The sequence below is a fragment of the Pteropus alecto genome, unplaced genomic scaffold (genome assembly GCF_000325575.1).
Source record: "Pteropus alecto unplaced genomic scaffold, ASM32557v1 scaffold101, whole genome shotgun sequence".
Taxonomy (NCBI): domain Eukaryota; kingdom Metazoa; phylum Chordata; class Mammalia; order Chiroptera; family Pteropodidae; genus Pteropus; species Pteropus alecto.
Window position 1 is genome coordinate 14,131,017 of NW_006432945.1, and position 24,335 is coordinate 14,155,351.

General features: G+C 37.3%; 1 protein-coding gene across 4 annotated transcripts in view; it reads left to right on the forward strand.

Moving 5' to 3' along the window:
- Positions 1 to 2,371: 2,371 nt before the first annotated feature.
- Positions 2,372 to 24,335, forward strand: part of RC3H1 (ring finger and CCCH-type domains 1) — a 35,966-nt gene continuing 14,002 nt past the window's right edge. For 3 of the 4 annotated variants that reach the window (XM_006907793.3, XM_006907794.3, XM_025043887.1), the window contains exons 1-10: positions 2,372 to 2,730; positions 5,137 to 5,257; positions 5,966 to 6,205; positions 6,641 to 6,816; positions 9,794 to 9,994; positions 13,489 to 13,621; positions 17,817 to 17,935; positions 19,308 to 19,420; positions 22,670 to 22,951; positions 23,268 to 23,461. In XM_006907793.3, coding sequence (XP_006907855.1) covers positions 2,500 to 2,730; positions 5,137 to 5,257; positions 5,966 to 6,205; positions 6,641 to 6,816; positions 9,794 to 9,994; positions 13,489 to 13,621; positions 17,817 to 17,935; positions 19,308 to 19,420; positions 22,670 to 22,951; positions 23,268 to 23,461 — 1,810 coding nt within the window. In that variant the 5' untranslated portion in view covers positions 2,372 to 2,499. The remainder of the gene's footprint in view (positions 2,731 to 5,136; positions 5,258 to 5,965; positions 6,206 to 6,640; positions 6,817 to 9,793; positions 9,995 to 13,488; positions 13,622 to 17,816; positions 17,936 to 19,307; positions 19,421 to 22,669; positions 22,952 to 23,267; positions 23,462 to 24,335) is intronic. The other variant, XM_025043886.1, reaches the window with a different exon arrangement.

Genomic DNA, 24,335 nt, shown 5'->3' on the forward strand with positions numbered 1-24,335 from the left:
TAAACCTCCATTTTTTATATCTGTAAAATGAGATAACAATAACCACCTACCTTTGATAGGTTTGCTCTATGTGAGGCATTTAGCAAGGATGTGGCACATAGTCGTATAAGTAGTAAAACTTGTAATGTGCAATAAAATGTTTATCTTTTGTGCTCTTTGGGGTTTGTGTAGTTTATAGTGTTTAAGGGAATAAACTGCAGTGTTTTGTTTTTACTTTATGATTAATAAATTTTAACTTTTCTACAAGGCCATAGTAGTAAAAACTCATTAACTCTACTTTGCAGGGATTAACACAAGATCGGAATCTTTGTAGGCATTAAAATGAAGCCTTGCTAATCCATAGAAGCGTTCATATGAATGAGACTTTATAGACTTAATCAGCTTAATCACATTTTCTGACTAATACCAGTTCTTGTTCTGAATTTTATGTCCCCTACACACTTAACCTTTTTTGTTCTTTATGCTGGAATATTCTGCAACCCCATGCACAATTGTAGCATTTGACTACTATTGAGTAGAGTAACTAGATACTGTATTTCCTTTTTGAGCATTCCAGATGATAGTCTCAATGTATTAAGAAGTAATAATTTCATATAAGCGTACTTGTAGCTACTCATAATCTATTAAAAGTATTTATAATTAAAACATAGAAATCAAAATTGGCAATTTCTTTTTTCTTTCTTATTATTGCAAAGGCCATTTGAACACCAAAACAGATAACTTTAGACCCTCAATGTAAAATTAACTTGGTAACTGTCTACTGGACCATTAAATTGTTTTTCATTGTCCGTTTGTCTGGTAGCACACTTTGCAAAAACCAAACAAAGCTGAGATTATTCAGAAGGCAGATACTATGACTATGCTGTTTCACTGTTTCCTCAGCAGTTCAAACTGAGTCTGGCATATAGCAATGCTTAGTAAATATTTGTCGAATGAATGGATAAAAGTTTTTACATTCCTAGAAACTGTTCTCTCACCAGTAATGAATGGGCTTGCATTTGACTTATTTCAGTAAAACATTAGTTAAATGTAATGTTTGAAAAATAAGCTGTATAGATTACTTTTCTAGTTAAATTACAGCTTAAATAAGATTTTTTTTTCATCTTTATAAGTCTCTACTGAGCATAATCAAATCTTTAAAAACTTGTAATACTATATTAACTTTATTGTTTTGTGCATCAATTCTCATTTTTAGAAACTACACTTACAGTGAGTGTAGCGGGTATTGTTTAAGATAAGTGCTAGAAGTTTCTGGTCTGGTTTTATACATAAAGAAAATTTCTGTTAGACACAAGTGATGAGTTTTGTGACTTGGTTTTTATCTCCCACTAAAAATAGACTGTAGACAGTGAAAATTGATTATATATGAGTTCTGGTAAACTATAATTGTTCCATCATTCTTAAATTTGAGAATTTAAAAAATTGGAAGTAAATAATTTTAACTATGTTATTCTAACAGAACACACTATAGCAACAAGTATAGACTATACCAGGGGTTTAAAAATATCCACCAGTAAATAAAACTCTTAGGAATATCTAAAACCCTTAAAAATAACCCATAAAAAACCCAGGCTCTTTTTATCTCTGCCTACAGCAAATTTAATGATAATGTGTTTTAAGGTAGTTTTTAATTTAGGCCAATTAAAAACACCCTCTAATAGAGGTGTAACATCCACAGAAGTTTCCATATCATAATTGTATGGCTTGATAAATTTTCATAGCTGAACAGATTTATGTAACGTGTACAGATGAAAAAGTAATATTATTAGTTACCCCTAAAAAGGCTAATTTTAAAATACAAAGCAATCATAGATAAATGAGAGACTTAGGTGCTGAATCTAACTTTATTACTAACTTCAGGTGTAACCTTAGGCAAGTTATTTCACTTTCTGGGGCCTACTCCCCATCTTTAAGTTGAGGGGATGCCACTAAATGTTTTATTTTGGCTCTAATTCTGTAAAAGTGGAAAAAGATGGACTGTGGCAATATAAATGTTGTATCATAGGTCAAAATGAGAATGCCAGTTGCCTTTAAAAAGGAAGACATTCTAATTTTTTTCTTTTTCTTTGTTTTCCAGGTTATATTTCACACTATGTGCTGACTGTATCTACAGAAGATATTAAAAAAAAAAAAAGATAAACTTTTTTCAAAGATTTTGATTCCAGTGGAATCTTCGCTTTAGCTGTTGTGCGTGTGTGTGGGGGCGTGTGCGCGCGTGTGTGTGCGTGTGTGTGTGTGTGTGTGTGTGTGTGTGTGTGTCAGTGAACTGCAACTCCAGAAGCGATGCCTGTGCAAGCTCCGCAGTGGACGGATTTCCTCTCCTGCCCAATTTGCACTCAGACTTTCGACGAAACTATCCGGAAGCCCAAGATTTTGATTCCAGTGGAATCTTCGCTTTAGCTGTTGTGCGTGTGTGTGGGGGCGTGTGCGCGCGTGTGTGTGCGTGTGTGTGTGTGTGTGTGTGTGTGTGTGTGTCAGTGAACTGCAACTCCAGAAGCGATGCCTGTGCAAGCTCCGCAGTGGACGGATTTCCTCTCCTGCCCAATTTGCACTCAGACTTTCGACGAAACTATCCGGAAGCCCATCAGTTTGGGCTGTGGCCATACTGTCTGCAAGATGTGCCTGAATAAACTCCACCGCAAGGCTTGCCCATTTGACCAGACCACTATCAATACAGACATCGAGCTCCTTCCTGTGAACTCAGCATTGCTGCAGCTCGTGGGTGCTCAGGTAATTTCCACGTGTGTGCATGTGCGTTCCTCCTGAGAGAAACCTGTCGAATGAAAATTGGGTGTCGTTGCCTTCCTTGTAAATAGGTAGAATCCTGTGAGTGCTGTGCTCACCCTGCGGCCGTCAGCATTTCTCAGTCATGGCACATGGTCAGACCTTCTCAGCCATTCAGGTCACTGAGAAACCTAAGAAGTGCCCAGGATTTCTTAATATTGAGGAAAATATTCACAAAACCGTTGCAATTTACTTAATAGGAAAGGCGAAGCTGCTTCAGACAGTTTTACTTAGCAGACACTAACCAAAATGAAAGATGAAGAAGGTGAGCCTTTGGGAACCATCGACCTAGAGTAGAAACATATCCCTAGGTACCGATAAAATTTAGTGTGGTAATTCTGAAAGTCATACTCTGGAAGTTTTATATCGGTTTTCTCAAATCAGAGATCAGTGGCTTCCTCTGAGCCACACAGAGGTTTCCCAGCCACAGAGGCAGGTTTTTGAAAGCCAGGTAGATATTCACTTAAATAATCCCTCACTAGATTAATTCGCCTAGTGTGAGTCTGAAGTACCACCTGTTTACCATAAATCATTTTCTGAATAAATATACTGGAACTTGGGGTCTGGTCCCACTAATATCTGCCTATAACCTGCTATGAAGAAGAGAAGGTTGCTGTTATGTATGTTGGAGAAAAAGAGAGCAGTTCTAGAATAGATTATTCAGAAGGAAAACTTATCTCCATACCTGTTTTGATGATGTCACCAACAACACTACAGAATATTTGTCAAATGGGAAAGTGCTGTTGATTCTTTTTCTTTTCTTCTTGTACTTAATATTTCATTTCATAATAATTTTTTTTGTTATTTTAAAAATTCTAGTATGATATTTTGGAGACATTTTAAAAATAGACTTACAGAGGGCAACCATTTTAGAAATACAATATTTTAATAACAACCAAGGCTTACTTTTTAAAGTTGTCTAAGGATGAACTAATTCTTTTTCTACAAAACGAATAAGACCTTGTCCTGTCTTAACTGAAGCAACTAATGATTGTGAAATATGAGGATAGGACATTTTAATATATATAATAGCTACCATTTTAACCCTAAAGATTTCCTTTTAAAAACCATTAGAGCTAGCGAATTATTTAAAGTCGCAGGATACAGAATCAACATGCAGAAATCAGTTGCATTTCTGTACACTAACAATGAGCAATCCAGAAGGAAATTAAGGAAACAGTTCCACTTACAGTAACATCAAAAAGAATACAATACTCGGGAACAAATTTAGTGAAGGAAGTGAAAGGCTTGTACACTGAAAACTAGAAAACATTGCCGAAAGAAATTTTTATAAATAGAAATAAATGGAAAGGCATCACATGCTCATGGATAGGCAGACTTCCTATTTTTAAGATGACAGTGCTACTCAGAGCATTCTACAGATTCAGTGAAAGCTCTGTCAAAATCCCATGGTGTTTGTTTTTTTTTTTTTTAGAAATAGAATCTTTTTTTTTAGAAGTAAAAAATAGAAAGAGAAAAATTCATCCTAAAATTCATATGAAATGAAAAGAGACCCCAAATACCCAAAAGAATCTTGAAAAAGATCAACAAAGTTAGAGAAATCACACTTTTTAATTTCGAAACTGCAAAGCTACAGTAATTAAGACTGTGGTACTGACGTAAGCATAGATATTTAGATCAGTGGAATAGAATAGACAGTTCAGAAATAAACCCACGTACACGGTCAGATGATTTTTGACAAGGTTGCCAAGACCACATTCAAAGGGGAAAGGACAGTTTTTCCAACAAATGGTGCTGGGAAAACTTGATGCTCAAATGCAAGAGAATGAATTTGGACCGCTACCTCATACCATATGCAAAAATTAAAACGAGTCGAAGGCTAAATATGAGAGCTAAAACTACAAAACCCTGAGAATATCGGCACAGATATTTGTGACCTTGGAGTAGGCACTGTTTTTTTTAGTTGTGACACGAAAAGCACAAGAGAAAAGAAATTGAACTAAATCAAAATTTTACTTTATACTTCCACAGACATCTTCAAGAGAGTGAAAGAACCCACAGAATGGGAGAAAATAATTGTAACTAATGTATCTAGTAAGAAACTTATATCTAGAACATGGAACTCTTACAGCTTAATAATAAAAAGAACAAAATTTTAAATGGGCAAAGATCTGAACAGACACCTCACCAAAGAAGATGGCAAATGAGACAGAAAATAGATTAGTTTTGTGTGTGTGTGTGTATAGAAAAGGTCTTTTGTAAGAATCCAGTAAATTTAGTGGGAGTTTTGATGTTACAGGCATTAAGTGGCAGTGCATAAAATGCACTCAATAAAACATTTGTTTAGTTAACTAGCGAGCACTGAAATAGACTTTTTCTTTTGACCTCTAGGTCCCTGAGCAGCAGCCCATTACTTTGTGTAGTGGGGTTGAAGATACCAAGCATTATGAGGAGGCCAAGAAATGTGTGGAAGAGTTAGCATTGTACCTGAAACCACTTAGCAGTGCTAGAGGTAAATCAGGTGCAGTTATCAGTGCTAACAAATGGTCACCAAAACACTTTTATTACCATAAAAATCGTGGGCTCTATGTGAATGTTAATGACATTTATTTATGTATTGTAAGCCAAACCCACTGGTGCTAAATAATGTCATTGCAAACCACATCGAATCAAATAGTGGATTTAGAGTTTGTGTGCCGTTAGAAACATTATTGGACTGAGTCACCGAAGGGTCAGTACACTGATGGCTTCGGAAGGGCTCTGTTACTTGACAGCTCTGGACTGTCTTCTCTTCAGTTTTACACGGTGTGCTGTAGAGGATGTAATACAACTGAAAGCTGCCATCCTGCCTTGCCCGCACAGCTCGCTTTCCCTGGGAAAGTACGATGAGCCACTGTGAAGTAGCATGCCAGAACTGTTATGCCCTCAAGATTTGTGTCTTAAACTAATTAGTAACGTCTGGCCTTTTTCTTTATTCCATGATTAAAACAAATAATGATATATTTAATGGCATGAGTGTTATGTTGGCATGAGATAAAGCTCTTGCATACTTTTAAAAATGCTTCATTTGTGCAATTTTATCTATTGTTTAGTTTCAATATTCTAGTAGAATGCAGGACTATTCACACTCTCGTAAGTCATTCAGCCCGTCAGAGGAAGCGTTCCTGGACTCTGAGGTAGCATTGTAAACCCAGAAATAACTTTTTACTCTCTTTTAAAGGAGTGGGTCTGAACAGCACTACTCAGAGTGTTCTGAGTCGCCCGATGCAGAGGAAGCTGGTGACTCTGGTCCACTGCCAACTAGTGGAAGAAGAAGGCAGGATCCGTGCCATGCGAGCAGCTCGATCTTTAGGTGAACGAACAGTCACGGAGCTGATTCTCCAGCACCAGAATCCTCAGCAGCTCTCTTCGAATCTGTGGGCAGCGGTCAGGGCGAGGGGATGCCAGTTCCTGGGACCAGGTATGGAATTGAATTTCATATTTACTATACTAGGAATTCTAGAAGTGCAGTGTAGGAACTGTAAGTTGCGTACAAAGGTAGTTCATTGCAAATTCTGTTGTTATCGAGCAGTACCCCACTTGAGAATCATGGCTTATGTAATTCCATGTCTGGTTTTTCATAGCACTTGAAACTTTTAATTCCAGAGTTTATTCATTTTGATAGAAGTTTTTCTTAAATGTATTAGTTTTTTATCTGCTTTCTTAAATAAAATATACAGAATATAATACAAAATTGCCCCTAAACGGTTAAAAAGTGTAACTGTGAATATCTTTTATTGGATTGCCCATTCATTAAGTGATAACCTGCAGAAATGATTGAATATTGCCCTTCTAATAAGTGGCTTTATCTTATCTCTATACATGATAAATTTTGGTTTTGCCCAACTTTTTCCAGCAATGCAGGAGGAAGCTCTAAAGCTGGTTCTCCTGGCCTTGGAAGATGGTTCTGCTTTGTCAAGAAAAGTATTGGTTCTCTTCGTGGTGCAGAGGCTGGAGCCACGGTTTCCTCAGGCTTCTAAAACTAGCATCGGGCACGTCGTCCAGCTCCTTTACAGGGCTTCCTGCTTCAAGGTATGGGAGGCACTGTCCTCTCCCTCAGCTTAGGGATCAAAACTTTGAGTTTAATAAAGTTGCCTGTATCTTTTCAGAAGATTCCAGCAATTTTTTTTTCTTTTAAAGAATATAGATGGTGTCCTATTAAAGTTAAATCTTTTTGTATTAAATTTTGTATATTAGATCCTGGATAACGTAGATCAAACCAAGGCTTATAGATTTTTGTATTTGAAGAGACTAATAAACTGTCGATTTTCCACCAAGACTGTAAGCAGAATTGGTCTGAATAGAGAGTCATTGAAGCAGGAATAAGTTCTATTGATAGAATTCCCCATACACAGTATTGGAGTTTCATTTGCCATTTTGGTTTCAGGATATGTAGTAATGCTGGACATATTCTTTTGCATCCCAGATTGATTCGACACTTCTTCAAACATTGGCGCCTATGTGTATCGTTTGTTTATTGTTTGTCCTGTTTTCCTGGCTTTTTGATGTCAGGGCTTCTTGCTTCTGGCACAACACCTAACCAGTACTTCATGGACCACGGGAGCCTGTTTCTAAAATGTTGTTAATTCACACAATCTCTAAGGATCTCCATCCCTGAGGTCACTACAAAAAAAAAGTCCCACATTACCCCTCATACCGAATTCTCTTCTCTCATTTTTTGAAAAAGATAAAATGGTTCACAGAATCAACAAGAGAGAATACAGAATTAACGTAAAGAAGATTTTTTTTAAGCTCTATTTAAATGCCAACATTAGTCTGTTTCTTTCTATAGAGTCATTGTATACTGAAAGTGGGGTGTGGATTTCAGATGTGTACCCACCCCTCTTGTTACCTCTGGAGCTATCACAGCCTCTAGCTAACATAACTCCAGCGGATCCAGATTGTTCCTGAATAACTCACGTTCGTTAGAATGGTTGTAATAGCGCGATTGTGTGGTATAATCTGGAATACACTTCAGAATGTCTGTCTGCCTCCAGTGTTACTTGTTATCCACTCATAGTGTCAGACAGACACAATATAGGAAACTTCAAACATAAAAGGATAGAAAAGGAAATTATCCTTCCCCGTGAAGAGTAATAAGAGGTGCGGAACCCCCAGAATACCACTAGGCGAACCTCTCAATCCTAGTTAAAAGCATCAATAGCAGTTTTTTCAGAGATTGGAAATTTGTAAAAATCCAATGATTTTCCACTTGGGTCGTGATTATTTCCCTTTATTTCGTTGTCCACATACTTTTTTTTTTAGGAGTTTGTACTACGTATCATGAAAAGATTTATCTTATTGCAGTAGGTCCACGCCTTTCACTGTGGCAGAGTTTCTGCTGAGTTATCTGCCAAGCTCCATTTCATCCTCTCACAGAACTCAAGTCAGACTGCATTTCCCTATCCTTCCTTGCAGATGTCTGTGCCCGTGAAGCTGTGTTCTCACTGTGTCTTCCCAGCATCTCTCTCATTTCCGTTTGAAGAGCTTTTCAAGCTGTGGGATAATTCTGGTCATCCTTAGTACAATACAATACAATGCCAGGATTTTATACATTGCATCTCTTGGAATCCGTGACTGTTTTTAGAGGTTTGAGAGCCAAGTCCAGGAAACCCCAGTATATCCTATAGAAAGCATTTTCTGCATTTTAGTGAGATTTAAATTATATCGAGAGGGAGTTTGAATACATATACAAATGCATTTGGTCTTTTAACTTGCTTTAGAATAGTAGCAAAATAGATTTAGTTTTTGTGGCTATAGTTCTTGTTTTTGTATATATTTGGTCTTTCTGTGGGCTTAGCTAACAAAATTTAAGTTAGAGCTGTTTGTAATAAGAATGGAGTACATTTTTAAATATAGTATTTGTATGACGTAGAAGTCTTGACTAAAATATTCTGTAGATTCTTCAGTGGGAGAAAAGAATAGGAATTTTCTACAGAAATTTGAGTCTTTATGGGAGTAATAGGTTAACAATGTAAAATGCATAATGCTAGCTATATATATATGTGTGTGTGTGTGTGTGTGTATATATATATATATATATATATATATATATATATATACACACACACACATATATATATATGTATGCACCGTACTGTTAAGTTGTATACCTAAAACTTTAAAACTTACTGGATTTTGTTACCCAATGTCACCATAACAAAAATTAATTAAAAAACAATAATGTAAAATATGTTCTAAAATATGTTAGGATCTAGGTGATCCTAGACTAGAATTAATTATTTTACTTTGGTTTGTTAAGCCTTTGGCCTAAACCCAGCCTGACTACAAATGGGAGTCATCGGGTATGATAACAGTAGTACCTACCTCAACAGGTTTAGAAAATTAAATGAGTTAATAACGTCAGTATAATGGTTAGTAAGGTAATTTACACTGAGTGGCACATACTAAGTGCTCAATAAGTGTTCATTGTTTTAATTACTAGAAAGTATTATTATCATCATGATCGTTCTAGTTCAGCATCTCAGAATTTACACTTTCTGATGGTGGCTTGACCTACAAAACTCCATTGAGAATTAAGCCAAGTACGCATTAATCATCTTTAGAATCACGCCAGTATCTGAAGCTCTTTTATTATGAGTAACAGCAGCTCAGTGCCAGGCAAGCCAAAGAGTAATTAATTATCTGCAGTTACGGAGAAGAAACATACATTGTTTTTTCAGAATAATTGTATGCATATTTTCTTCTTTTCACAAATGCATATACACTCACATAAATTTAAACTGCATTATGTGTTAAGGTCTGTTCAGTCTTTGGATTTTCTTCCAGCATATATTCATTCTGTCTTTCTGTGGGTCCATCCAGAAGATTTTGTCATCATAAAGGAGGAAATGTTTTATTGGCAAAATGGCATGCTCCATTTTAATCTTGTTATTGTCACTAAATTTGTTACATTAAAAATGATCTGTTATCTCGGTGTGCTCTTATAAAGTATAAACCCATTTTGTTCCTTACCGGCCTCATCATGAGACTGTGTGTATCTTATTAGGTCACCAAACGTGATGAAGACTCTTCTTTGATGCAGCTGAAAGAAGAATTTAGAACCTACGAAGCTCTGCGGCGAGAACATGACTCCCAGATAGTGCAGATCGCTATGGAAGCAGGCTTACGCATTGCACCGGACCAGTGGTCCTCTTTGCTGTATGGAGACCAGTCTCACAAATCTCACATGCAGTCCATTATCGACAAGGTAGACCCTTCTTTGTTCCTTACTTCTTGGACTAATCTTGGAGATTCGGTAATTCATTTATTTAACAAATGTGTATTAAAGCACGTACTGTATGTCAGGCTCTTGTAAATTACATTCTCTGTAGCCGATTGTCATGTGATATAGTACACCATCACCCTGGTTTGTTAATTAAAGTTTTTTTTAGTTGAGGAATAATTGACGTTTTTGATATGAGGTTTGGTTAGTGTTAGAATGCTTTGTCCAGCACGCGCGCGCTCATTCTTTTGAGAGGCTCCCATCTCCACTTTATATCATTGTCCCTCTCCCTTCTTTTATTGTTCTCTGAGTTTTGCTCATTGTGTTCGTTAAACCCATTTGCTGAACGCCGCGTTGTCTTCCTGCAGCGCCATGTAGTGGTCCGGAAGCTGCACGCATTGGGCTTCGTATCATTCTCAGCCAGAATGATTTCACATGAGAAGTCACCAGCCATCCTAAGTTTGATCAGATTTTCAGTAAACTTATTTCTGCCGCGTCTGTTGCTTGTTATGATGAAAAGATCACTAGAGTACACGTGAATTTTCGGTCAAGCTCTATAACTTATTTTGACTCTAAGAGCTATATTTAATTCTCTTAAAACTGGAGCATGCTGTAACTGTTGTAATTCGATATGAAACAGACGAAAGTGCTATAAAAACGTCTTAAAGTGCCATGTAAATATGTTATGTTCAATATTAGTATTTAACATTTACTGTTTTACCTTACATACTTATAAACACAGAGATGATTATACGCAGTAGAGTTTACCCTACCATTAATTGAGAGAAATAAGATCAAGATATAAAAGTTCTCTAAATATAACATTTAACACTTACTGAGAGCTCACTATGTGCCTGGTGGTTTAAAGAATTCATTTAATCTTCTCAGCAGTCCTGTATTATCCCTTTTATACAGAAACAGAAGTTAAATACATTTTCCAGTGACACAGCTGGATTTGAACTTGGGCCTTCTGACTCTAGGATCTATGCTCTTAACCACTGAGCCTCTTCCCAGGCTATTCTGTTTCTCCCCCCTTTCCCCCCTCTCCCCTCTCTCTCTCTCTCTCTCTCTCTCTTTTTTTTTTTTTGGCTATTCTCAAGGATAGAATTCTTTGAATGAGTAGATGATTGATGTTAAAGGAGAATTAGGACATTTGTTTTATAACTACTTGGTGCATAATTTTCAGTGTAATGCAGCGGTCCTCAACCCTTTGGTACCAGGCACCAGTGGTCCTATGAGAATCTAATGCCTGATGATCTGAAGTGGAGCTGGGGGAGTGATGCTAGCTCTAGGGAGTAGCTGCAAATACAGGTGAAGCTTGGCTCACTTGCTCACCGCTCACCTCTTGCTGCGCAGCCAGGTTCCTAATAGGCCACGGACTGGTCTGTGGTCTGGGGGGTTGGGGATCCCTAGTATAATGTATATTATTTATTCTGTCTTAAGTCTTCCCTAGAAACCTTTAACCAAACTTTACCTGCAACTCTTAGGTCTGAAATTATGCAGCTGATTATAACATGTTAAAACCTTAGTAACACTCTCTTAAAGGAATAGCTTTCTACCTCCAAAGAGAAACTCGGCTTCTTTTATAAAGAGTCGACAAGGAAGATGGCCTTGCTGTCTGAACTGGACTCTGTAACTAGGTGTATATCCTGTAATAATTTTCTCATGTTCTGAGCAAGAATTTGAATTTAATATCCAGAGGCCTACATACAACAAACTGGTAAACAACCTTTACAGTGTATGTTCCAAGTTGTTATTATTTAGAGCAGGAGAACTTTCTGTGATAGTGTAAGTGTCCTGTGTATGCACTGTCTGGTATGGTGATCACTAGCCACATGTGGCTTTTAGCAACCAAAATATGACTTATGCAAATGATGAACTAAACTTTTTATTTTATGTAATTAATTTAAATTTAAATAGCCACATTCTGCTAACGACTACTGTATTGGACAGTGCAAATAGAGAATTTATTAAAAGTGTTAAGAAAAGCAATAATCCTAGTAAATTAATGGACAAAGAAAGATGAATTAACAGTTCAACAAGAGGAAATGTATCTAGTCAACTAGATAGAATTCCGTCCCAACAATAATTAAATATACAATTTAAAACAGTGACAAACCTGATGTTGCCTGTTCAATTAGTAAAAGAAACATACTCACACATTGCTGATGGTTTGTAAAATGCATTGCAAATCTTTTGGGAAGCAATTAGTAAATAAAAATGCAAAATAGTCATGTCTTTTGACCAAACTTACTATTCCCAGGAATTTATTTTAAGGAAATAATCTAAACTCTCAAAACTGTCATGAGCTGAGAGGTATTAATTGCTGTATTATTTATGGAGGAAAGAATAAGGAGATGGTTAAGATCTATCTGCTCAGAACACTGTTATATGGCATTAAAATTAGTTATGTCCAGACAGATACTCTCTTCGACTGATAAATAATATTTAATTTCTGTAAGAAAAATGTTAGTGAAGTATTTTGAAGTCTTGATGGTAGATACGTAGGTATTGTCATTATATTAGACAGTTAATTTTCTGGTTAGCAATATAAAAAATGCTTTTTTTGTACTATTGATGGTAGCCAAAACCATAAGTTTATAAATGGCTGATTATAAGTACATAAACATGCAGAGATGAAAAAATTAAATATAGGCATGTCAGCATTCTAATGATAGTTATGTTATTATCCATGTTTTAAAAAATGTATGCTTTTTTTTTTAATTACCTTTTATAGAGTGACCTTTTGGGAGAAAAAAATTCTCATCTATATTAATAAACTGCTAAATTTTTCCAAGCAAGAACCTTTAGTTACTTTCACATAATCAATTTTTTTTCCTATTAAAGATCATGTTTGGCCAACTTAAGAGAGTTAATGAAGAATGTGTGTCATTAAGCCTTAGGAAAATACACAGCCTGATAGCTTCTAAGAATCCAAAACGAGTATAGGATTTTTTTGGAGTTGGAATGGACTTTGGTAATTATTTAGTCCGTATAACAGATGTACTTCAGACTGAGTCTGTGGAGATTATAGCCAGCCAGTGTCATGATCTTTGGTCTGTAACAGAAGTTGAACTCAAACTCAGTTTGACTGAGTTCAAGTTCATTGTTCTTACTAATGTATAGCATTATCTCTAGGCTGTATTTCCAAATTTCAGTTATTTGGAAGGACCCCAAGAGCTAAACTGTAGGAACATAAAATGGGAAGAGTACTTCCAAATTGAGAAATTGAGCGGTCTCACGGTTGAGGAGTGTGACAGCAGGGGGAAGAGTATACAACGTGGCAGGCCGTAGATGGACAGAAGTGTGTGGTTTGCTCAGATAGCGGGTGGTCCAATCTGGCCAACGCGTGGGATGCGTGGGAGGATACAATTAAATTTAATAAATTGCAAAAATGATCGAATCGTGATATTATAAATACTCTTTATTTTAAAAGGATTATCTGGCCTTTGGGAAAGTTAATATTTATTTTTTTTAAGTTGCAGACCCCAGCCTCTTTTGCACAAAGTGTTCAGGAACTAACAATTGCTCTCCAGCGGACTGGAGATCCAGCCAACTTGAACCGACTAAGACCCCATTTGGAGCTATTAGCAAACATTGACCCTAGTCCAGGTAAACCCAAGGGAGATTAATGAACTCTTCTATATGTGTGTCTTGCCTCTCAATGGTTTTTTGAATTGTTTTTTTTTTTGTTACCTTCTAGAATTTCCCAGAGTGTGGATATTCCAGATTTTTCCTACAGTATTTAAGTTTCTGGTCCCAATCTTGTCCGTCTAGATCTTTATTACTTCCACTAATATTTACTCAGTACTTTTCACTGCGCTGCTCACTTCACCAGCAGAGGAGAGAGATTCTCCCGCACCCTGTATGTTTCCCTCTCGCTGTGAGATCGTGCTGTATTTTACCGTTCTCATCTCTTTTGACAAAACTCAAGTTGTCTCATTTTTTCTAAGTCGTACATTTAGATGCGTGTTCTCGGTCCCATTTTTATTCTTCTCTGTGGTATCTTGTTTCATCAAGTCTCTTTCTTACTCTCAGCACTTTTTCTCTTCCTCCTCCTTGACCTGAAAATCACCCAACCTTCATTTTCACCTCAGACTCCCGTTTAAGATCGTTTAGCTTCATCCTCGTGCCGCCCCTGTGATTATTCTGACCACTAAACTGAAACTCTCTTAGCATCACTAGGAATCTCCCGGCTTCTAGCTCCGAAGGCTCCCTCTCAGTCCTTGGATTACTTGACCTGTCTTCAGCATTTGGCAGCGCCCTGGCCTGCTTCCTTGACGTGAAGCCCTTCTCATGCCTCAGTTCTGTAGTCTGCGCCGCTCGTCTGGCCCGCGAATGCTGCCGCCTGTCGTGACCCCTTCCCTCTCCTGCCCACTGAGGAGTAGGCCGGTTGTGTTCTTGGAGCTGTGTTTTCTCTGCACTGTGTCGATGATGGTCATTTATTCCCAGCATCAGGTGTTCTCTCTCCATGGACAGCAGGCTCCCAGATATCTCTAGCACTATTATGTCTTCATCCCTCCAGACCCACTTTCCCAAGTGCTTTCTGAGGCTCACGTCACCTCACCTCCTCTGTGTTGTATCTTTGCTTGATACCCACTTTTCCTCCTGTGTTCCCTCTCTGCGAACGACCTCGTTCTCGAGCTGTGCAAGCTGAAAATCTCAGTCCTCTGCGTGTACCTCATGCCTTGTCCTTTCACTTGCTCTCCATACCGTTGCAGACCGCAGGATCCATCTGTTCTTGCACAGTGTCTCTCTCCCGTGCCTGTCATTACCACCCCAGCGAGGACCTCATTCCTTTTCCTGAGACCAGATGCCTTCCGTTTTCCTCTACTCTTAATTCTCCCAGTCCATTCTGCTGCCTGCTGCGGGGCGAGCCACGCCTCTGGCCTCCTGCTTCACTCACAAACTCACAGCGCTGCCCCAGTGCTCACGGAGTACGGCCTGGAACACGTGACTCGGACCTTCGGAGTCCAGTCTCCCGGCAGCCCGCCTTTGTAGGCTTACTGCCAGGATCGCTTCATCCGGACGGGTCGGATCTGCTCCTGGAGCCCGCGGGTCGTTGTTTTCGCTTCGGCGCTTTGATCTTTCTGAGCGATCAGAAGGGCACTTTCAGACACTCAGCACCCCGTCAGCCCAGCCCGTCTGCCTGTGTCTGCGCCAGTGGGTTCCTTTCTCCCTGTGTCGCTGGGTAACTACTCGTAGCTAAGGCCACCTCCTCGCCTCGTGCGCCAGTACCGTCTCGTCGAGTACGTCCCTCCAGTAGTCGGTTTCTGACATGGTCAGTTTTCCTTCTCCGCTGGAGTGTACCTGTCAGCGTGCGAGCAGGTACCATCCCTCTCGCCGGCACACACTCTGGCACCATTTGCCATCCACCTACTACTCCGTGCTGCTCTTTGTAGCACTCTCTCGAACTCACTCTGACCAGTCATTTTTCTCTGCCAGTCAGAACTGCTTTGTCAAGGTGACAAGTGACTTCCTCATAGCTCATTCCAGACATCGTATTTGACCTGTTAGCGGTGTTTAACACTGTCAGCGAATACTTTTTCATTTGGCATCCAGGCCACCCCTCTCTCTGAGTTTCCTTCTCTTTTTATTGGACCCTCCTCCTCAGCCGCCTCTGCTGATTTCTCCTCCTCTCCGTAGCTTCTAACCGTTTTTTTCCCCCACAGCCTCTAGCTTTTGGAGCGCTCTCAAGTTTAAGCCTTGTATCTCTTCTCTTTTCTATTTATACCCATTTTCTAGGTAATCTCATCTAGTCTCATGGCTTCAAATATTATTTATATAACTCATGAATTTATTATATTTCATCAGTTCTGAAGCCCACAGTTTTTTCAGATGTTAGCATTTCTGAAATTAGGATGCATTTGTACAGTCAATGACCTGTGATAATTTCATTAGCCATCTTTTTAATGTTTGAGCGGCATATAAAATAATGGTGTGCATATGTTACAATAATGGCATTTTAGAATCTCTGAAACAGTATATCCAGCCCAGACCTTCTTCCTGAATTCTTTTGTACATCTACTTACCTGCTCAATATCCAACATCTCTACTTGAATATCCGATAAGAACTTCATAAGAGTGAGTTCCCAGCCTCTGCCTCACCTCCCATTCCATTAGTGACTACTCTGTCCTCCCATTTCCTCAGGCGAAACACCTTGGAGATACCATCCTCAGCCCTTCTCTCTCTTAAGGTGCATCTGCTCCATCAGCATTTCCCGTGGTCCCTGCTCTTCACATCCATCCAGGAATCCATCTACTTACCACTTTCACTGCTACCACCCTTATCTCTTCATGGATTATAGAACAGCCCTCTATTGTCTGGTTTTAGCCTAGGAACCAGAGTGATCCTCTTACCTCTGTGCTCAAAAATTCTTCAGTGCTTTCATCACTCAGTAGAAGCCAAAATCTTTACCATGACCTACCTTACATCAAAGACATTTAGCTTCATCCCATTGCTGTCCCTGTGTTTATTCTTACTCCTGAACTAAAATTCTCTTAACACAGGAATTTCCCTCTCAGTTCTTAAGCGAGTCTTCAGGTCTCATGTGCTTTGGTCTTTACCTCCCTCCAGCTTCATCTCGTATTCTTTCCCACCCGACTTCTTCCTCTCCAGTGTCACCTCATGGAACACGCCAGGCAAGCTTCCACATCAGTGCTTTGTACTTATTCTTCCCTCTTCTAGAATGTTCTTCTCATATATCCACAAGGCACGCTCAGACTCTTCATTCAGGTCTTCGGCTTGCTGTAATCCCAAGGAGCCTCCCCAGGCCTCCCTGTCCAGAATTTTACACTCCCCACCTTTGCTCCATTTATCGAACTCTTACTCTCGAAGTACTCTGTATCTTGTGATTGATTTATTTATTGTGTGGCTCCTTCCCTTGAATATAACAGGTTTTTGTTTTGGTCGCTACTGCTTCCCCAGCAGCTAGAACAGTACCGGGGAATTACCTACAACGTGTTCTAAAAACACTTTTTTGTATGACTGTTCTCTTTACCTCTACATCTTCATCCATTTTTTCCTGTTAAAATTTCCTGTGTCCTTCAAAGCCAAGTTCAAATTCCATCATCTAAGTTTTTCAGAGCATCTCCAACGGAAGTCATCTCTATATCTGTGTTCTAGAGAACGTTTCATATTAAGCCTTATGGTTAATTTTTCCTTTGTAAAATCACAGTGCTGGCACTGGGGAAAAAGAGGAGGATGTATAGCAGAGCTGATTTATATAAAAGCTCTTTTATTATACTTTTTAAACATTTTATTTAAAATACTCAATTTATACAAAATTTCAAAATAGACATTACAGATTGGTTGACTGTAGGCAGTCCGCAGTTAAGTTTCGTTTGGTTTATATACTGTTGGCCTGCACAATACTCAAATTTTTTTCGGTACCAACACTTAAAAACTGGATATTTTACATAAAATCGCAAATTTCAGTTTTCCCTGGGAAACAGTGCCAGCCTTGCGTCTTCACCTAACAATAGTCGGCTAAAGTTGAGTAGTAGCCATAACCGTGGATATGAGACACTCCCCAGTTCATCGCAGTCCCTGCCACTTCCCAACACTAAGGGTCTAATGGTGGTAGCCAGCTTAATGCCTTTATGTTCCCTTCCCTGTCCCTGTAGTTATTTTAATTTGCAACCTCAACTTTAAAAGTTTATATCTATTTCTTTAAAACGATGTGTGGTTGAATAAGCTATTACCTGCAAAACTGTACGAAGCGTAACTTGACAGCTCCTTTGTTAACTTACGTTGAGCAAAACATGGAATAACATAATTTTAAAAGTTTATTTATTTGCTGTGTAGATGCTCCTCCTCCTACTTGGGAACAGCTAGAAAATGGACTGGTTGCTGTGCGTACGGTGGTCCATGGCCTGGTAGATTATATCCAGAACCACAGCAAGAAAGGAGCAGATCAACAGCAGGTAAGAAGTTTGAAATGTAGACGTGATGTTCCAGACACAAGCAAAGCCAACAAGAATACAAGAGTATTTTGAGACTGTAAAAACTGTAAATTAGTTTAACCTGCTTTGCATCTGGTTTCCTGGATTAGCCTAATAATTTTATCTGCCAGCATTAAAAATACAGAATTCTTGGTGGTCTGATGTTGTATGGAGTCACTTTTCACGTTGGGTGTAGTAGCACTTGATTCTGTGTGAAGGCTTATTGCATTTAGATCATTTGGTTTCTGTTACATTTCTGTTTCACAATAGGTAGGTATCACTTTTTAGTGCTAATGTGACATCTTTCCAGTACTGTTTGCACATTTGTAAATGCTTTTTCTGTAATAGTATTTTAACATTTTTCATTCATAATGTCCGTTATGCCAGTGGGCTAAATTTTTCTCAAATATTTTTAAATGGAATATATGGTGGTAAAATAGCTCATGTGGCTAGAGTTTTTAATTTTATTCTCAGTAATTTTATTTTGCTCTCGGGGTTTTTGTTAGGTTCACTAGATCTTTTATTTGTTTGTAGTAAGCTTGAGAAATTAAAACTTTGTTATTTATCTGGTTCAGGTAAATATTAACTATCCTAAGTACAATAATATCTATATTATTTTCCTTATCAGTCTAAGGATAGATTAGAGCTTTATTTTATGATTCAGAAATAAATTAAAATCTATTTTTAACTGCCTATTCCATTAGATATCATGAAGAATGTAACAAAAATAAGATTAACCTTTAAATTTGCCAGTAAGTGATAAAATACATTTCATTTAGCTTAGTATTGTGTTGGTTGTGTTTGATATCGCATTAACTCTCCAATCCATCATCCTGCCTTGTCCTCGAGTTGTAAATAACAAGTTCCATTTGTACCTTTGGGGATGTATTAAGTCTTTCATATAGCTTACTTGTCAGGAATTGGTTACAGAATATTCTTCAGTTCTAGGGCTTATTGTAGGTCTGTCATAATGTTATAAGGAAACATAATTACAAGTATAGCTATAATAAACATTGTTGAAAACAAATATTAGAAGACAGTTTAAACATTTGAAAGTCGAATTCCAGTGGTTTTTCCATTATAAAACCTGGAACGAAAACCAGAGCCGTCAGATTTAATTAAGAATTTGTGTGATGGTGCATGTTTGAGAACATATCAGAAAAATCAAGCCTACATTCTTATAATTTAGTTTTGAACTCTGAGACAGAATGACCTTCCAGCATTCTTGCTGTGGGCAGTCTAGATAAGTGTGAATCAGCTTCAAGTGTTCATCTAGATTATCAGGATCCTAAAATAGCAGGGCAAAGTTTACATCTCTTTTTTTTTATGCGTAACGTTTTGATTTTGGTCTTAGCCTCCACAGCACAGCAAATACAAAACATATATGTGTCGTGATATGAAGCAGAGAGGAGGATGCCCTCGCGGGGCCAGCTGTACGTTCGCACACTCACAGGAGGAACTGGAAAAGTGAGTGTAAAAAGTCATTAGATTCAGCCTTCTAATGACTTGTTGTAGAATAAGGTAGAATTATTACGTAGAATTTGCCGCCATCGAGAAAATAGAAAAAGTAGTTGCATTCTCTTTCGAAAGTAATATAGAATTTTTAAAAATATAGAATTTTTAAAAACAAGACCGAAGCAGTTTCTTCAGCTTTCATTGCATTGTGCCTAAAAATAGGCCACTGTTTATGGTTAACTAAATCTAGAAGTGAGTCATTGTCACAACCAAAAAAGTTAAAATTCTAATAACTTTCGTTAGTTTTAACTAATTGAATAATGCATTTCCAATGGAAAGTTTTGTCCTTTGCTCTTTTCAAGAAATTGTCTTATTGCCAGGTTCAATTTCACAGAATTTTTTAAATTTCAAGGAACAGATAATTCTGATGATGTTAAATTTTCCAGCACATAATAGAAAGGAATACTTACTAATTTTTTTTGTAAAGCCAGTTAATACTAAGTTTGACAAAGTCAGCACAATTAAACTATGAATTTATTTCACCTATTATTTATAAATCTCAAATATTAAACTTAGATATCAGTAATACATTAAAATAGATACCATGACTAAGAGCAAAAGTAGCACAATATTAGTTACTATAGGTTAGAGAAGTAATACCTAGCGATCATATCCAAAGATGCCAAAAGGCATTTGAATAAAATCCAGTGTCCATGATAGATCAGAATCCCATAATAAAACAAAAATATTATAGACACTTTATCAACATGATAATTAAAAGCCAGCATGATGCTTTTAATTAGTAAAATGTTAGATTTAGTCTCATTAAAGTCAAGAGTAAGGCAAATTTTTCTGCTAGTAAGACTGTTATTTAATTTTCTGGAAGTAGTGGTGAATATGTATAAACAAGAGAGTAAAATAGCCAAAAAATTATTACATGGAACAACTCAAGAGAAGCACTGGAAGCTAAAGAAATAAAGATTTAATAAGGTGGCAAATCAAAAAGTTAGTTTAAAAATTAAATTACTCATAGAAATTAAAAAGGGAAACATAACCAGTTAAAAAGTGAAATTAAAGATTGCTTTTGCATTAACAAAAAGATAAATACCAAATAATAAACTAATAAGAAATATTCAGGACCTTTGTGAATTGAATTAGTAAATGGCCTAGGAACTGCCTAAGAGTAGAATTGAATAATGAAGAATACTGTATTGAATAAGACTGGGAAAAAAGCTTTTATTGTCTCTTAAATAGTAAATTCAGTGAACTCCCAATAGAATCTTCACATGAAGATTGTTAGTTAGGACCTAACAAAATCATTCAGTTGGAAGAATATATGCAGATAGCAGGAAAATTCTGAAAAAAATCTTCAGCAGGGATTAGGCTAATAACTATTAATCCGTATTTTGAGCTAAAATGAATATAAAGACTGTAGTATTGGCATAGGAATAAATAAATCAGTGAAATGCAGTAGAAAATCTAGAAAGAGGTCCAGATACATGTAGGAACTTAGCATGTATGCTAAAGGTGGCATTTCACATTAGTAATGACAATGGTGACGAAATAACTACTTTCCGTTTGAAAAAATAATTAGAGCTGGATTTTTACCTTTATACCAAAATTAATTACGAATGTATCAGAGACAAAAGAAACCATAGAGTACTTAGACACTTTTGTTGTTGTTACATAATCTTACAGTGGGAAAGCATTTTTAAAGAGTGACAACCCAGCATCCATAAAGGAGAATAAGGTTGATAAATTTGATTACATAAGAATTAAAAACTAAGATAACACCACAATTAAAAAAAAACTAAGATAACACCACAGTGAAACACCACAATTAAAAAAAAAAGATTAGTGGGGAAATGATGTACAGAGAGCTGATATCCCTAATATATAATGAACCCTTACAAATCTGTAAGAGAAGAGCCAGGAGATGTATGGGTCATGAACATAAATGAGCAACACTAATCACTGATAAACATGTGAAACTGTTCACCTTCACTAATTGTTAAATAATGCAGTTGAAGACAAAACTTGATATTTTTGAATTATCAGTTAACAAAGACTGATACTAGCCAGAATTTTATGAGATACTGAAAAAAAAACATTTATTATTCATTAGGAGAGAGAATAGTTTTGGAGCATTTATACAATTTCTAATGTGCATACATGAGACTTAGCAGTTCCACTTCTCGTTGCTCACACAAGGGTACAAATACATGTATGTAATTATCTGTGACTACATAGTTTTAATAGCGAAAAATTAGGAATAACTTAAAATACTGGCGTAAAGGAATATCCAAAATTATGTAGAGGGAAAAAATTACTAAGCGGTCATACGTGACCCTCTTTCTGTGAATAATATTCTTACATACATATGAACACAGTGTATGGCGGGAAAATTGACAGGTAGATTTCTTCCCCCCCCAGAAGTTCGTTAGATATGGTGAACATTTGGAGAAATAGCATTACTCTTTTGGGGATTTGTATTTGAAAGTATTTTTTTTTAAATGCTCTAAATACTCATAAATAGATTTGTTTTCCTTGTTGAGGAACAAGGATACTAGAGTCTGATGGCTCAGTTTTTTTTTCCTGTAGTTAGATTTATAATCTGCATGCCTTTTATACCACAACATCTGTTTAAATTTAGGCATTATTCTATATTGTTATCATTAACCCAATTTTGGAATAATTTCAGTTTTACGTAGGCACACATAACATCAGCATCTCTAAATCAGATCTGATACAAATTACAGTTTTTGATTATTTAAAAATTTTAATGGAATAAACAGTAATTTTTTTCCTGAGTGCACACTGGCTTTTTGTTTTATTCTTAATTTATAATATAGGCTCACTGTATTCCAAGGCATTCGAGGGAAAGCCAAAGTAAAATATTTCAGAAACTGTCTTCTAAAGATTTTTTTACCGCCTCCTTCAATAAGTTTGAGAAATAGAAATTTTAACAAAAGTAATTTATAGTTATTATTGATACAGATATTAATAAGCATGATTTGTAATATTATGAGGAATTTTATAGTCAATGTGTCTTGCTTGAGATTTTATAGAATATATGTATATACACCTGCACTTGCATGCACGTTCCCAAGGTGATAGCTAAAGCCAAGATTTAAAGAGAATTTCTAGAAGGTAATGTACTTGGAATCTTTAACTTTTCTATCTGTTTCTTAAATACATTTTAGTTCTTGTTTTTGCTTTTATAATTTTGGTTTTCGATGTGTGCCTTTGCTTTTTATATAGATTTCGTAAAATGAACAAACGCCTGGTTCCCAGAAGACCCCTGAGTGCCTCTTTGGGTCAGCTTAACGAAGTAGGCCTGCCTTCTCCGTCTGTCCTCCCGGATGAAGGTGCCGTGGACCTGCCGAGCAGAAAAGCCCCCGCCCTGCCAAATGGCATTGTGTCAGCAGGGAGTACAGTAACACAGCTGATTCCGCGGGGGACAGACCCCAGCTACGATTCTAGCCTGAAACCAGGGAAGATCGATCATCTGAGCAGCAGCGCCCCCGGATCTCCTCCTGACCTGTACGTCACTGGTCCTAGCTTCTATTCTCAAGTTTCTTTTTTATAGACATAGAGGAAGGAAAGAATAATCGATGTCTTTTTAAACTTAATTTTTGGCCATTTGTTGTTTTTATTTCTATTTCTTGTGTTAGTGATTTTTAAGATAAAATTAGCATAGGTGAAATAAAATCAAAGTTTGCAAATTTTGTAGAAGAAATAACTATTGGAAGAAGTCAGTTTCCCAAATGTTGGCAATTCTTATTTCCATTTAACAAGTTAAGTACATTAGAAATGTTTTGAGACCTTAAATTTGACTTGCAGAATCTTACTCCCCTAGGCTGGAGTCTGTCCCCAAGAGTATTTCCGCCTTATCTGTGACTCCACACCCCGTTCCTCCGAGGGGGCCAGCAGACCTGCCTCCTGTACCTGTCCCCAAGCGGGGCTCTCAGCTGTACCCAGCACCGCAGGCGGACGTGTACTACCCAGACCCGCGAGGGGCGCCGCCGTTCGAACCAGCCCCTTACCAGCAGGGTAACGATCCTCCGTTTATTTCGCCGACTTTTCTCAGGAGTTCTGAGAACGATTCCAAGTGAGAGTGATCACATTCGCAGTAGTCTCCTTAATAGATATATTTTAATACTTTGGAAAAAACAAATTTTATGATCAACGAAATAGTATGAAATAAATGAGGTAGCAAAGCCATAAAATAAAATTTCCCAAACTACTGAACGCACTTAATATATTAAATATGTTCACATATTTATGGAAATAACAAGTCACCCAAGTAGACAGTGGAAGTTTGCTGACTAAGGCAGGATATATTTCCCTGACCAAAATTTTCTTCAAATGGGAAAAGAATTTAATATTACAGTAGGTATAAATTATGCACAGTCTGTTTTTCTTCCTATCAATTATCACCTAGTATTCTTCTGGGCCCTGTAAGATATATGAAAAATGCAGCGTACATACCTGTGGAGAGTTCGTAGTGTAGAGTCAGTTTTAGCAAAGACTAGAAAACCACGCGGCGGTGTGGGTTCGGTTCTGGCCGCCACAGTAAAGCAGGTCGCACACATGTTTTTCTTCCCAGTATTTGTATAAAAATCATGTTTATACTGTTGTCTGTTGATGTGTGCAGTAGCATTATGTCTAAAAAATACTGTACATACCTTAATTAAAAATTTATTTTTAAAAAGTGCTCACTATTATCTGGGCCTGTTGGAAAAGTGGCAGCAATAGACTTGCTCAATGCAGGGTTGCCACAAACCTTCCAGTTTGTAAAAAATGCCATTACCTACGAAACCCAGTAAAGCGAAGTACAATAAAACGAGGTATGCCTGTTTGTATCTGTGTGTTAAAAATAAGTGTTCATTTGTGGTTAATATTAGTGAGATAGAAACTAACTGCA